Source organism: Ascaphus truei, chromosome 4 (genome assembly GCF_040206685.1).
Source record: "Ascaphus truei isolate aAscTru1 chromosome 4, aAscTru1.hap1, whole genome shotgun sequence".
NCBI lineage: Eukaryota > Metazoa > Chordata > Amphibia > Anura > Ascaphidae > Ascaphus > Ascaphus truei.
The window spans coordinates 60,684,548-60,700,819 of NC_134486.1; the positions used below are offsets into that span (position 1 = coordinate 60,684,548).

At 40.8% G+C, this 16,272-nt stretch overlaps 2 protein-coding genes across 11 annotated transcripts in view; one reads left to right on the forward strand and one right to left on the reverse strand.

The window, feature by feature from the left end:
* The window catches only part of GTF2A1L (general transcription factor IIA subunit 1 like), a 409,851-nt gene that overhangs the window by 260,843 nt on the left and 132,736 nt on the right, over positions 1-16,272 (forward strand). The window lies entirely within an intron of this gene.
* The window catches only part of LHCGR (luteinizing hormone/choriogonadotropin receptor), a 177,673-nt gene continuing 168,279 nt past the window's right edge, over positions 6,879-16,272 (reverse strand). The window contains exons 10-11 of the mRNA XM_075595844.1: positions 10,327-10,407; positions 6,879-8,451 (exon numbers count right to left, since the gene is read on the reverse strand). Of these exons, the coding sequence (XP_075451959.1) occupies positions 7,251-8,451; positions 10,327-10,407 (1,282 nt within the window). The 3' untranslated portion in view covers positions 6,879-7,250. The remainder of the gene's footprint in view (positions 8,452-10,326; positions 10,408-16,272) is intronic.

The following is a 16,272-nucleotide window of genomic DNA, read 5'->3' on the forward strand; positions in this document are numbered from 1 at the left end:
ATATGTAAGAGTAGGTATGTTTTTATAGCCCATAATATTTCCATAAATATATGCCCCATATGTATATCATTTTTAACGCTTTATTATATAATATTTTCAATTAACCAATGAGAAGTTCTGCCATATAAATTGCAGGTATGAGCACAGTATCACTATCCCTGATGAGGTAGATACCGCCCAAAACGCATAGGAGTGGTGCTGTGCTGATTATTGAGAAACAGAGATGTGCTCGATGAGAATAAAAAATAAAAAACGGTCAATTGTAACCCTAATTCGATTGTTCAAACTGTCCCTGTAATAAATATGTTGTTTGTACAAAAGGAATCTCAAAATAAGGCTCCTTGAGCACAAAAGAAACATCAGCTCTGGTTTTCAAAACTATGGTGTTTCCAAAGACTTTCCCACACACCATAATAAAAATCCAGCTGGCTTAACTCCAATGGGTCTTTAGAACATAGTTCTTGATGCCAGAGGGGGGGGGGGGAGCACCTTTTTAAGACTTAAACAGAGAGAAAGCTACTGAATACACTATCCCCCCCATTGCTTGAACATGGATATTGACCTGGGTGCTAAAATGTTTTAAGCTCGTTCTAATATTACTTTTTATATGTACCAGCAATTAACGTAATGTTACATTACATTACAGCATATTATCTTATATATTCTAGATTTTACAGTCCTGATCTATTTTTTTTTAATAACTTTTTTTGTTTGTGTTTATATGGTGATCTTAATTCAGTATTCTCATAGATCTCCCTTATCCAACATCTACTCTGTATCTGTCACGGATGCTCATTACAACCTGGACTGGATCGTGGGGCTAAGGTGGGGAAGATATATAACCACTGCCCTAAGCCACGGGGATAGGTCCGGATTGCAGAGTCGAGGACGTGTAGGAGAGTGGAGAGAGTAGAGTTTACTTGCGTATGGTTCGGGGTTGGAGAGTGTAGAATGGTCGTTGTCCGTAAGCCGTGGTCGTGGAGTAGTGTGTAGAAGTCCGTTAAACAAGCCACGGTCCAGGGGGAATAAGAAGAGATCGGCCAGGCACAAGCAGGGTCACAACTGAGATGTGGATACCCACAGAAACAGGTACTCAGGCTGCAAATGAGCACGGTGCATAGAAGGGTCTATGCTCAGCAACTAGAAGAGGGCTGAGTGGCCCTCAGAAGGGACAGGCAGCTAATGGGGAGGGAGGAGTGAACTACAAGTAAGTAGACAGGTGATAGGAGGATGTTACCTGTGATTCAGGTGTGGTATAGCTGCTGAGAGTCTTCTTAGAATTTGCGCAGCGTACGCACAACGTGCATGTGAGGGAGGTGTACCACGTGAGTTTCGGCAGCTCACCGGTGGAGGAGCGTTGCCACGGGCGTGCGTCCGCCTGGGGCCGTGTGCGCTTGGCAGGGGAGCCACACGTGTGCCCGAGAGGTTGGTGTGACGCATCCGGGAGGCGGGGATTTGGCACGCTCCTGACAGTATCTACATTATGTTTGTGATTTAGCTCTCCTACACCCATTCTTTTTAGATTTGGATTTATGTCATAATCACAATTATTTGTATTATTATTTTTAATTATATACATCTGTCCCTTACAATGTTTCTATTAGGGAAACAGCCAGGTTCACATCTAGTTAGATTCAATCTTATTAACCCTATATTAGTTTTATTCTCGTTTAATGTACTCGGGATATACCCCATCTCCTGTACAACAGTGATGTCAACAAACGGTTACGTTTGATTCACATAATTAGTAGTGATTAACCCGATCACGTACTGCCATGATTAAAGGATATACTGTACTATTTAAATGACTCTTGATGGAGTTCCCACCCATCTCCTGAGGAAGTGGAAGGAGCACCCACGAAACGCGTTGAGCATGAGCAAGCAGGCAGACTCGGCAGAGACTTGGCAGAGCTGTTCTGTGCAGACCTGAGCAGTGAAGACACGGGTGATAGCAGGGCTGAGGAAGTGATGTCTTCATCCACCGACTCCAGTTACCGGATAGAGAGCATACGCCAACACGCCGGAGAACAAGCCCTGCAGAAGGAGAATACTCACCCTGCGGGCAAGCCCTTTCTAGGCTATTAAGGTTTTCAAAATTAACAATTTTTAAAACCCGAAGGTACTGTTCAATTTTTTTTTTCAGAATTTGATTCCCTAGAATCTTTTTTAGTTTATTGTTAATGTCTGTAAACAATGTAATTGCTGTAGTCTTGTGTAGCTGAGCATCATAAGCAGATACAAATACAAATACAGATTGGTAGTCGTAAAATCCAGTGAATTTTCTTTCCAAACTCTTGGAATCCTGATTATCTGGAACATACGATTTCACTTTTTTTTACGTACGTCCAGGGCACTCAAAAAGAAAAGTAAGATTTAATGTAAAATTACATGACTGGAAGGGGTGCATGCAGGGCCGCCAACGGGGTGAGAGCCAGGACAAGTGTCCCAGGTCCGGTGGCTGCTTTGGGCCCGGCCAGCGTCTCTGCGCGGCTCCCGGTCTTCTCGTTGCCACCGGACCCCAGCTCTCCCCAGTTGCGGGCCTGCCTCTCCTACACTCTCTCTCCCACTCTCTGACCCCGGTGTGTGCTGGGCCACTGATGGCATGCGCCGAATGCTGGACCCAGCTTTCGGCATGCATTGGCATTAGAGAGAGGCTTAGTGCAAGGGACAGTGAGGGAGGCCCACAGCTAGGAAGAGCCGGGGCCCGGCACCAACGAGTGGACTGGCAGCCGGGCTACGAAGTTGGGCCCAACCAGAGGTCGGGCCCAGCTGCTTTGTCCGGCCACCGGGGCCAGGCCCTCCCAAGCTGCCGGCCTTCCTTACTGCCCTGCACAGGGCCTCTCTCTGATGTTGGCATGCGCACTGGAATGAGATAGAACCCTGGCGCAGGACAGTGAGGGAGGGAAGCAGGCGCGGCAGGAGGCCTTCAGCAGCTGGGGGAGAATGCTGTATACACTGTGGCTCTTCATTCATTTATATTTACATATACACACACACTCTCTTACATCACTAACATTCAGGGACTATTTAACACCGTGTCATAAATCGCATCTACACACGGGGAAGGGATAAGCACAGATAAAATTCCAAGAAACACTGTTTTTAAGTAAAACCCTTGCTTGCTTTATTCATTGTAACACCACTGGAAGAAGAGATCAGTGTATCTCAAAAGCTCACACAAATAAGCATTTCGTTAGCCACAGAATGTTATTGTCTATTCATTTTTTATTATATATTGTATACAAATTCAAGGCTGATAAAATAAAACATTATCTGAAGACTGTGCACTACTGAATCAAAGAAATGTACAATATTCAGAGTGGAGTCAAATGATGATATCACTATTCTAATGTGGAAAGAGCAACTAGCTAATGCATAAGGAGACAGGACCACATGTGGCCAGTCAGCCAATAGGGCTGCAGAGTTCCCTGCCAGATATGTTGATACTTTTGGTGCTTCAGAGACCACGCCAGTCGGAGCTGGGACAAGGATAGGGTAGGTTGTGTGTGCAGGGCGTCTGTGTCCCTGACTCCCCTCAGCTTGTGGTCGCTGCAGAGACAGGTCCAGTAGTTAAGGACACTGCCCCTGTAGTACCAGTGTGAGGGATACAGCCAGGACGCGATGGCGAACTGGCAATCCGGTGGTCTGGGACCAGACCTCCATATAGAGAAAGAGTAAGAGACTATTGCGGTGCGACACTCCTTCTGGACACCACCCAACATAGAGGCAGACTGACGACGACAGCGTGGGACCGGATGGTCCCTTTGTCCACTGTCGGCGCTACCGGGTCCTGGAGTACCCGGCAGGTATCAACAAGTGCACCAACTTTACACACGTTTGTTGTGGGCAGTGCTGTCTCACACATTGGGTGGGTTTCTCTTGTGAACACCAGGGTGGTTGGGTCCCCAAGGGCCCCTCAGTACTGTGGGGATATATCCCACCAGGTGTGGACATTGATTAGAGGACATTGTGGGGTTACGGCCCTGCGAGGCCCAGTTAGTGGGAAGTTATAGCATTGTATTCTCTCTCTTATGCATAAAGTAAACTGTTATTATCAGTGTATGTATTATTGTACTGGGTCCTGTGGTGGGGTTATCCAAAATAGTAGGATCCCACACAGGGGGAGGTGCTTTCACCAGACAGATCAGGCACCCAGCAGCAGAGGCTCAGGCCTCCTGTGAGCCACAGGTAATGCACCACACACACGGTAGCCGCCATATCTCCCAGGGGGTGGGGGAAAGTGCGCTACATTATTTAATATATTTAGCAATTATAGTTGTTAAACATACTATACACTTCTCTTGTTGTATAGTGATTTGATCATGGCATCATGTAGCTCACTGATTTCACCTGTGTTGTCCGTTTCTGGGCAACGGAGGCTATTTAAACCTACAACTGCATTCAGCCAATCAATCACTGATGATGTAACTTAAGTGACAAAACATGCTGGGACGTGATTGACGCTCACCAATGAGAGACGGGTTCACCAATGGGTGACGGAGACCTGTGCACGAGGCAAATTTGATTGTAGCACCAACAGCTGCTTTTGGATGTGAGTTGCTTTTGGACCAGAGCCTTATACTGCCTGCACCAAGTTTATCGTGTACTCTATCTACAGTCCTATACCACCTGAAACGGCTTTAGCCTGGGGTTTCCTTCAGTTGTCGTCGGCGGCTTGCTCTCCATGTACCAACATCGGAACCGTTCTCCGCTCCGATCTGGTGACGTCACTTCAGTATGGGAGATGTTCTTGTTGAGGCTACTAATATGTACTAGTTTTCAAGCTGACAAGGACACTATAGCTAACACCTGAAATGCAACGTTACTACAGTCATTCCTCAAAATCTTTCTATTAAACGTATAATGGAAGATTTAAACAAAATCATAAATCCATAGCAGTTTATAGTAATGCCACTCTGTTTTCATTGGAGCAATAAAAAATATTGCTGATCTATCCGTTAGCAAGTGCATCATTCGTCCTTATTTAGGAGGATAAAATCTTGTGTTTTAATTTAGAATGATTATGAATGGAATTGTGCATTTAAAAAAAAATGATACTGTATATACATTTGTATAACATTGAATACTTTTAATAAAACTATTTTTGAAATGCCAAAGTAATGTTATGGGACTGTGACTCAGTCTTGCATACTGTAGTTTTTTTTGTTTTTTTGTTGACCTGTGGGGAAAAAAGTGTTTGAATACAGAACTTGCAATTTACCGTGTTTTATAAAATGCTATATAATACAGGCAATATCAAAACAGATCATCCAAAATCAGCACTGGATGCTGCCACCCAACAATAGTTCTGAGGTCAAGGTACTTTTCATATAATTTACTGTAAGTTCCCCTTTCAGGTTGTGCTTACACTTTTTTTTCCTCAATGCATATTTTCCCGAACCCCACTGAGTCATGAAAAATGTCACGCGAACTGAAAAGTGCACATAATATAGATACTGATGGCTACTCCCAACAAAGGGGTTCAGTTATTATTTGTCAATTGAGAGACATTTTAGAGAGGGTTGCTAAGTTAGTTGTAGAGCAGGGGTGCGCAAACTATGACCCCTGCGCCCCCTGTCTGCGCTTCCCCCCTGCTTGCGCCCACCTCCCCGTCCCCCATCCCCCCCGGCTCAGCTCCGTCGTCAAATGACGCTACACTGGCGACACACTTTATTCGAGCTCGGCTAGTCCCACGAATTCGGGTATACCCGGATGTATTGAGGTTTGTGACTGTTTTCTGCCCGAGTGCATTGAGTTATTTTCCGGCAGGGATTGAAGCATTTTATTCCCGCTGGCTGCAATACTGCACAGTACATATATATATACTGCATTACAATTCATGAATTTATGCCATCTGGTAGACACGCGAAGCATTGCAGCCTATTAAATCCTAATCATTATCATTTAACAGATCAGCCGCCCGTCAGCCAGGCATGATCCCAGCTGGGAAGGCAAATGCAACGGGGCTTGTCAGAGGTGAGGAGCGGCGCATTCCAGGTATCTGCCAGGTACATACCGGGTATTTGCTCGAATAAAGTGTGTCGGTGCAGTATGTGGTCATGTGACATCACGTTGCCATAGTGACGTGTCGCCTGACACAAAGGTAAGTGAAGTTACAGAGGACTTGCGCGGTCCCCCAGCATTTAATTTAAACCTGTGTAACCACTGCACCCCATCCCCCCAGAAAATCTCGAGTCCCCAAGTATGCGCACCCCTGTTGTAGAGCTTACATGTAGTCTATTTCCTATCTCCCTACTGTATTGCCAATGCTTCTTCAAATAGTATTACTGTTGGTTATACAGTATATGAACTGGAGAGGTTTGTAACTTTTTTTCAATCACTGTTATCAGATCTATCCCAAGACCTTGTGCTTTCTGTCCATTAGTTTATAACAGAAAAAATACAGAACTTGCACTTACCCAGTCCACGGTGTTGGTGTCCTGCAGTCAGGGAGCTAGTGTCCTATGTTCATAGCGCTGGGCACACACAAACTATAATACAACATAGGATCAGCATTCAAGAAAATAATTTTTAGATAATTGAAAAAAATTCACATGGTCCCAGTATTTTCTGCAAAAAAGCATCTATTTTAATATACAAAAAGTTAAAGTATCAATTGAAAATGGAATCCAGAATAGAATACCGGGAGCATGTGAGATTTTTTCAATTATCTAAAAGTTATTTTTTCGGGTGCTGATCCTATGTTGTAATATTGTCTATCTTATGCCTCGCAGGGATATCTCCCTCCTCTTTGAACTTTTTGAGCTTGCATTTGTGCATACAGTATGTTTTGATTGTATAGAGATGTAACATGACTTACTGTCTCTGGAGCCACGGCTGTAAAAGCATAAATCTGCGACTCCGGATGAAGTACTACTGCAGGTGGTCATTGCTTCTGGATTGGACATGTATAAATATATATCCATATGAAAAATTAAATTTTTTCTAAATATCTTCATAAAACAACTTATCTTACAATCACTTTAGTTTTAATTTGCATATATTGTAGTCACACCACAATGTAAATCATTTTATTTACATATTTCATCAGTCTTGCTTCTTTAAAAGATTTTATACAAAAATACATTTAACAACAATCAACATAGCAATTTTCTAATACATCATATATACATATTTACATAGACTATATTCAAGAAAATACTGCATCGTTGATGTACTGTACAATATAGAACTCCCTGGGATGATTGCAGTTTATATAATACAGTGTGCCTCGCTAGTTCAAGTTATTGTTAACTATCTATGCATCCTGGTTTGTCATTTACACTCAAATACTGGCAATCAAAAGTTGTCAGATGTAGTTCAGCACGTGATGTTTTTTTTTGTCCATTGTATAAACTGTCCGTTTTGCAGTTGGAGGTATAGGCAGTAACATTGTTCACTCTGTAAAGTTCTGCCTGTGTCTTGCAACACCCAATCTTGCTCATAAGTAAAAAGAAATCCCTTCTAAACGCTTTTGTGAAAATTGCATATAGAAATGGATTTGCACAGGAATTGACCGGATAAAACAGAACGAGCAAGATTTTTGAATTTGTCACAGTGATAAGAGGAACTTTAAAGGCAGCAGAAATGGCAAAGAATGATATCGGTGCCATACATGTAAAGTCTGTGAAGATTAGCACTGCCATTTTTTTTGCTATTTTGGTATCTTTGTTAGTAGGTGTGAGCTCAGGATTTTGAACTGCTATATAAATTTTAATGTAGCAGGCACAAATAATAATAAAGGCGACTACATTGAGCACTAAGATGATTATTATATATGCTTGTGAAAGGGATGTTTCTATGTCCATAGGCAGACATATGCTGACTTTAATATAATTGCTAACACCAACAAGAGGCAACACTGCTATTAGGAGGGAGAATATCCAGCCTCCCAGCATAATCGAAATGGCATGTCTTAAACGGAGCTTTCGGTCAAGTTGCATTGCATAGGTTATAGTATGCCATCTTTCAAGGGTGATTACAGTTAGAGTGTAAACTGAAAGCTCACTTGCAAATACAGTGAAAAAGCCAGCTGCACTGCAGCCACTCCCTGTTTGCCAATCAATGGCATGGTTATAATACTGACTTTTAGTTTGAGAATCAACCGAAGCAATAAGCAATAAATAAATCCCCATGCAAAAATCTGCGAAGGACAGATTGCACATAAGAAAGCGAGGAACGGTGAGTTTGTAATGACTTGTCAGCAAAACGAAGAGAACAACAGCATTGCCTACAATTGCAAGTATACTGATAATCCATATCAACACTCGAAGAAAGTCATAACCCATGATGTCTTCGCAAGGATTAAAAGCATCTGGCTCTGGGTTGCATCTAAGCATTTTTGGTTGACACAAGTACTCATAGTCTGCAGTCATTTCCGCATCTTCATGAGACCTCAAAAGATTTTCCTTTTCTGCCCAGAATGGCTGGTTGTAAGGTGTTTCGTTAGCACTGAAAAAAGAAAATACATATTCTACATTTTGTCATTAAGTTGATTTACAAGGCAGAGCATGAGGGGATAAACTATGACATTTGATCACAGAGACAAATTACATTAAGCTCCAGTATACTGCTTTTTGTGCCAGAAATGAACTGATTAAGGGATTTATCTCGGATTTCCTTTTTGTGGTTGCAAATCTAATTATAACCAAAGAGTGTATGAACTACTCAATATCGCAAACTTTATGCATTATTTATAAATTCATCAGCTGGTTTAGTCTAGTACTTTTTTCTATTCCTATGTTAAAATAATACCAGTTTCAAGAGCCTCTGCAGTACATGACTAACATTGGTAAATGGTGAAAATATTATACAGTTTAAATCCGAGCTGAATGTGATGAAATTGTTGGCTGTTATTAACCTGTTTTGAGAGCAATATTTTAAAACAAACCTATCATACAAAATACTTATTTTGCAATGGAGCTCTTATAATGGAAAAGAAATAAAGACTGGCTACAGCCCAATCAAGAAAACTGTTATCTGAGTGTTTTCATGTAAGGTAATAACTGTGTTTAATGTAAAAAAAATAAAAGTGAATCACCAAGAAATGGACTTTAGTTTTCCTCTGTCACGCTGCCATGTTCAATGTTCTGCATCTCTGTGATGGCACTTATGTCTCTGTATTTATGTATGTATATATTTCTTTATATAGAGCTATTAATGTAGATAGAGCTTCACAGCAGTAATACACATGCCATAATCATATAAATAACATTTAGGAAAAGGAGTCCCTGCCCTAAAGAGCTTACAATCTGCCTGTGCGAGGGACCATTTAGTAACAGCAGGAGGGAGTGTTTTAAAGGGTGCGATTTTAATATAAAATTTAATTTAAGACAGTTACTTGAGCAGAGGTGTATCACTAGTGTTGGAAGTATCTATTCTGCTAGATAATTGAGAAACCTTGTATCATCCTGTAATCTAATGAGAGCTGAAAGTTATGTTAACTTCCTATTCCATAACAACTTTAAAGTGGCAATTCCCAGGTAAATATTTTAGGAATGTTTATAACTTGTATGCTTTTAACGAAAAGTAAAAAAAAAAAAATCTAAACAGACAAGACTACTTCATGTTTGTGTAGCCTACCTTTAAATATATATATATATTTTTAAAACACATATTTATTTTGTCCCAAGAATATTTTCGTTTAGTACAAACTGTTTTCTTTTTCTTGCTTAAAAGAGGAAGTTTTTTATTTTGAAGAAGCATTGCTAAAAACATCAGATTTCTAAGACATTTTCCATAACATGGCCAGATTAATTGCAATAAAGAAATCACTACAGCATGATTCGCACACTTTCATATAAGGACCTAACTATCTCCAGATTGTATTTACCGTGGTATTTGTTATTTTTCTGTTTCAAGTTAGATTTTGGTCCTTTTGTTGAAACTCTATTATTGTGGCACTCAAGGACACCTTGTAGCCTATTTAAGTGGAAGTTTGTAAGGTGTCTTCCAGCACCATAAGGTGTCTCGTGGAAAAATACCATTTATTAAACTAGAACACATATAGGACCATATTCAGTAAGCTATTTTAAGATTTAAACTTCAAAAGTTTAAGTTAAAAATCCAAAATATGTTACAAAGTGAAGGTGCACATTTCATAACCAAGTATTTATGTAAAGAGCTTTTTATTAACATCGCAGTGCAGCCTAAGCAACCGTTTCTGCACCTCAGATTTGATACGACTTCATTTACTTATGTTACAATGTTGTATTGTACATGATTTGGGCACAAAGTCATTTTGCACCATGACAAATACAAAAAATGTGTTGTTAAGATAAGCTTTTATAAAATGTGTTTTTCTTGTGTTTAAAGACCAGTACTTACTTTGTTTTATTGGTTGATTTCCAGGGCATAGTGTCACACTGTTTTGTTAAGTTTTCAAAGAAGGAGAGTAGAGCATTCTGTCTATGGGAAACAGGAGGAAAAGTAGATTGAATGATTGAGCTTATTCATCTTATGTTATTTGTTTATTTCTGTGTATATCCTCAACTATTAAGGGTACACGTGCCAGACCAGGGGTGCGCAAACTTGGAGGCGCAAGATTTTGTAGGGGGGGGCGCAGAATGAAGCAGGGTGATGATAGAGGCAGGCGGGCCGCCAGAGTGAAGCAGCCGGCAGATGAGTTAGGAGTTGCACGGAGGCAGAGCAGGGTGGCCGAGGAGCTGCGTGCCCCAGAGGTCCGACCCAGAAGTCTTTCTTGGTTTCGGTGTCTATGCTGCTACAGGGCTCTCCTTCCTGGCTGTCCTGCTCTGCCTCCGTGCAACTCCTAACTCCTCTGCCAGCTGCTCCTCTTCTTAACTCTGACAGCCCACCTCTATCACCCCCCTGTTCCAGAGGTAGAAATGGAGAGGGGGGGGGAGAGAGATCTGGAGGAGGAGAGGGAGAGGGATGGAGGGAGAGCTGGAGGTCTATCCTGTGCTGGATTGGCTGATTCAGTTGAATGGCAATTCTACTGGGTAAGAACCAAGTAGAACAAAGAAAAAACAGACAAATATTAATTAAACCAATAACAAGTGCACTGTAAAAGAGTGCACTAAAATGGAAGGGTTAATATAACATAATCCAAAGTGGGGGATACCTAGCAGAGCACCCCGCCTGACGCCCACTGGGAGGCAAACTCTGAAACCAACCCAGTGGACTCGGTGTACGTGTACTCTGCCCGGATACGGGGGTGCACCAGAACCCAGAACATCCACAATGTTCATTGGTACCTCCCCTTCCAAACGCTTTTTCCTGGTTTTATATATGGTTAGCTTAGCCAATTCCAGGAGCAGGTTGGAGAGGAGATCCCTAGGCTTGTTTCGTGACACTGAGTACCCAAAAATAAAAGGGGAGATAGGGAAGAGCAAGGACTGCTGTGGGGGCCCTGTACCCGCAGTGGAGGACCAGGGTACATCCTGAGGGTGAAACCCCAGGAACTGCAGTAACCACTGTGTGAGCTGTGTATGCTGACCATCTGCAGCGTGGAAGAATAAAGTGTGTTCCTGTTCACATATAACTTCCTGCCTGAGACTGCAATCTATCAGAGGGAGGGAAGAAGTTCTCCAGTAGGAATTGTCCCCACATCCCTGGGGCCTGCAAGAGATGGAGGTGCTGTCACCGTGAGTACGAATCAGTTACTACCCCAGAAGCCTGTTCTGTTCTCCCCTACAACAACACGGGAACTCAGATCTACTGTGAGCCAGCAGGTATGCACCACACCATGTACAGTGGCGGCCGATCTGAGTCTAAGTCGGCTAGATCCGTGGTTCTCAGATTATCCCGGTTATGTGCATTTTTTTGTCGTTTTCGTCCGGAGTGAACTGCGTTATTTTCGCGCTCGTGATATTAGCATTTTATTCTCGCTGTCTGCAATACTGCAATGCTGTGTAAAAACTCAGGGGGGCGTTTGCGAGCTGTTGTCTTGGAAGTCTAATACCTTCGCGGTTCAACCTAGGTCAGTACACAGTCTGTGTGTGCAAGCGCAGTAATTGTAAATTTGCATATTTAAAGTATACATGCATTTGCAGTGCTGTTCTGCAGTACAGTACAGTATGTCTCATTTGAAAATTGTTGAAACGTATAGGCGTGTACTGTACTGTAACAGTGTCACATTTCGGCATATACAGCGCTCTCTCATCGCTCAGGATAATTAACTGCACTGCAGGGTATTTCAACTTCTTATCTTCTGTGCAATGCAGTACATCTCTCCCACACCATTCCTTTGAACGTGTGTCTGGTTTCAATCACATTCCTGCTTGACAGCAGGAATTTACTGCGCATGCGCCTGTAACTTCGCCCACCACTGCTTGCTTGAGTGAGTGAAATTTTTTTTTTTTATTGTCATTTTTTTTCTTCACAAGCCTGCAAAAACCATCTTACTGTATTACGCTATTCAATCTGTGCTGTAGCTTTTGTCTGTGACCCTGTGCGTTTGACTGCACATGGTTGATTTGTGTGCTTTTTACGTAACGTATTTGGGGGTGTATTATTATGATGAACTGCCTTTTGAAATTAAAGTATGTTTTTAGCTTTGAACTTCATGCGGCTGTCTTTAATTTTTGGAATCTTGCCATTGTGTTCTTAATCCGTCCATAGCCGAGCTTCAAAGCCTCACTGCGCCTGCGTGTGATCCTTTTTCAGATGGGAGCTATTTAGCAGCTTAGCTGCTTACTGTGCATGAGTCACCCAACCCCCCCCCCCCCTCTCCACAGAGTCGTTAATTTTCTGAATCTTGCCATTGTGTTCTTAATCCGTCCATAGCCGAGCTACAGTACAAAGCCTCACTGCGCCTGCGTGTAATTCTCTTTGAGACGGGAGCTTTGAGGCTTTGTTTACGGCAACGTTTTGGAAAATCCCTTCTCGAATTTTATTTGCACAGAGCGTCACCTTGATATTATAATAATAATAATAGCATGTTTTTGTATAGTGCTGTTAGTTACAGTATACAGTACGTAGCGCTTTCCAGGGAAATTTTGCAGGCACAGGTCCCTGTCCCGTGGAGCTCACAATCTATGTTTTTGGTGCCTGAGGCACAGGGAGATAAAGTGACTTTCTTTTTATGTACTGTATTTGGGGGTTTATTGATCAAATTATTATAATGAACTGCCTTTTGAAATTACTGTACTCTACTCTACAGTATGTAATTTCTTTGAACTGCTGCGCAACTAATCCTTCATCCCTCCCTCACACACACAAACTCTTTTCGACAGACACCTCCACAGAATCATTCATTTTCTGAAGTTAGTCATTGTGTATTTAATCCGTCCCTAGCCGAGCGTCAATCGCCTCACTGCGCCTGCGTGTACTCTAAGCCTCTTTGAGATGGGAGCTAGCTGCTTACTGCACATGAGTCACCCAACCCCCCCTCTCCACAGTCATTCATTTTCTGAAGTTAGTCATTGTGTTTTTAATCCGACCCTAGTCGAGCGTCAATCGCCTCACTGCGCCTGCGTGTATTCTAAGCCTCTTTGAGATGGGAGCTAGCTGCTTACTGCGCATGACTCACCCAAGCCCCCCCCCCAACCCTTTGAGGCTTTGTTTACGGTAACGCTTTGGAAAATCCCTTCTCGAATTTGAAATGTAAATCTGATTTGCACAGCATTGTGAGAATTGAGAGTAAAAAAAACCATTAACTGATTCATGTTGTTTTGTCATTCATTCTTATACTGTAGGGGTGGTTTTTGTCAATGATTATGATTATCAGGAATGTGAATAAATATTTATTTTATTTTTTCAGGAACCAAAAAATACAAATATAAAAATAATCATGAATAATACATAATGCAGTCTTTATTAAGTTCTTCTGGCAGATTGAAATTGGATAAACATTTAGAAAACATTTGTAAAACATGAATTATGCACATTTATAAGAATATTATTTAATAATATATATACTGTAATGTATAATATATATATATACTGTATGTATATATATATATATATATATATATATATATATATATATATATATATATATATATATAGTATACATAGTAATATTATTTTTTCCGTCTTTATCTTGTTCCTCATTCCGTTTACAGTACAGTAGTTCATTGAGAGAGGAGAGGTTTTGTGTACATCAATACTGCTGTTTATATACTGTACATTTTACTGTACAAACAGATTAGACTGGACACAAAACCCCACCTCCCCCCAGGCCACCCTTTTTCCTGAAACAACAAGAAAACAAAAAATGAGTGCAGTTATGTGCGTACTGTATTATGGCATTGTGTGATGTGTAGTACTACTGTAGATGGCTGGTGCTGCTTTCTCTGGAATGAAAAAAATTGAGCAGTTAGTAGGCAGTTACTGTAGTACTGTCAAACTAGTCTATACTGGAACTACTGTATACTCTGACTACTGTTAAATACTATGTACTGTAACCTGATGGTTGGTTCTGCTCTTTCTGTAAAGAAAAAACTGTAACTACTGTATACTCTGACTATTGGGAAAGAAAAAATCTGTGCCATACTTACCTGTATCATACTGTACTTACAATACTACAGCACAGTACTACTTTCCTGATGCTTGCCCATTACGTGCGATGACAATGGGCAACACAGTGGCAATATGGTCTATATATTTATTGTAGCGTTCCACGGTGAGTACATCGTTCCAAAAACTCATTATGCTTTTCAACAACTCGTCCTTTTTGGAGGGTTCCGCCACTTTCCGGATATGGTCCTTCAGCTGATGCCAGACCATTTCGATCGGATTGAAGTCTGGTGATCTGTCATTGGAAAAAAAGGACAATTAGTTTAAGAGATACAGTACAGTACACAGTAAAAACTGTGGGAAACAAATGAGACACGGTTACCGCACTTACTCCGCTGGCGTCTTCACCCAGTTGATACTCAAGGATATGCGCTGTTGACGCGGTGTGCTTCGGATCGTTGTCCTGGTAGAAGTGGTGACCATTCGGGAACTCGCGTGTGATGTATTGCACTATCTCAGGGACAATGTTGTCTTGGAAGAAAGCTTTATTCTTGATTCCTATAGCAAGAAAAGAAAAGTGCTCAAAAAACTGCACAATAGTACAGTACAGTGCATACAGTAAGGCTACACTAGTAAAGTACAGTGCATAAGGCTACATTATATTTGATATATTTTACCTTCAAAGATGACAATGCATCCTGGTCCACGCCTAGAGATGGCACCCCACACATGCAGCTTGACAGGGTGTTTTGGCCGCGGCTTCAAAGATATGCGGCCTTTTTTGTGGAATGCAAAGCTTGCAAATCTCTCCAGCGACACAGTAGACTCATCAGTGAAGATGCAATCCTGGAAAGTTTCCCCACTGTCGATCCATGCCTGGGCCTGGACCACTCTTTTGATTTTGTTTGCGTCCCGTATCATGGGGTACGCTCTGTAATGACAAGGAATAAATAATTTTAGCGTTACAGTACAGTTTCCTAAACAACACTTTTACCTCATGTACTGTCCAGTGCTAACCTCACACGTCCATATTTCCATCCAATGCTGCGTCTCATCTTCTTTATGCTGGTCTCGGATACAGTGAGATTGTGATTTTCCTGCAGAGTGTATTTGACCCTTAATGCACTCCTCTCATCATTCTCCTCACTTATTTTGTCCACCAGAAGAGTTGTCTCCCTACAATGTAAAGAAAATATATTGTTTTGTTAATATGCAGCAATATAAAAATTATATATACTGTTGTACTGTAATATAAATATAAAAAAATATATACTGTTATATAAATATAAAAAAAGTATACTGTTGTAATATAAATATATAAAATATATATACTATACTGATATAAATATAAATATACAAAATATATATACTGTTGTAATATAAATATAAATATACAAAATATATATACTGTTATATAAATATAAATATAAAAAAATATACTGTTGTAATATAAATATACAAAATAAATATACTGTACTGATATAAATATAAATATACAAAATATATATACTGTACTGATATAAATATAAATATACAATATATATACTGTACTGATTTAAATATAAATATAAAAAATATATACTGTTGTAATATAAATATAAATATACAAAATATATATACTGTTGTAATATAAATCAACAGAATTAACAAAAATATTCGATTTAAATTAAAATTAAATTTTTTTAAAGTTGTACAGTATAAATATACTTACGCGTTAGTTACCCTTGGTGCCCTTTTGCGGTCTCTGTTTTTTCCGTGTGCATGATAGCTCACGGTGGTTGCTGGCACAACGAGGCCAGAAGTAGCTAACCAGCGTTGGATATCAGCAATTCGGTGTCCGCTCGTGTACATCTC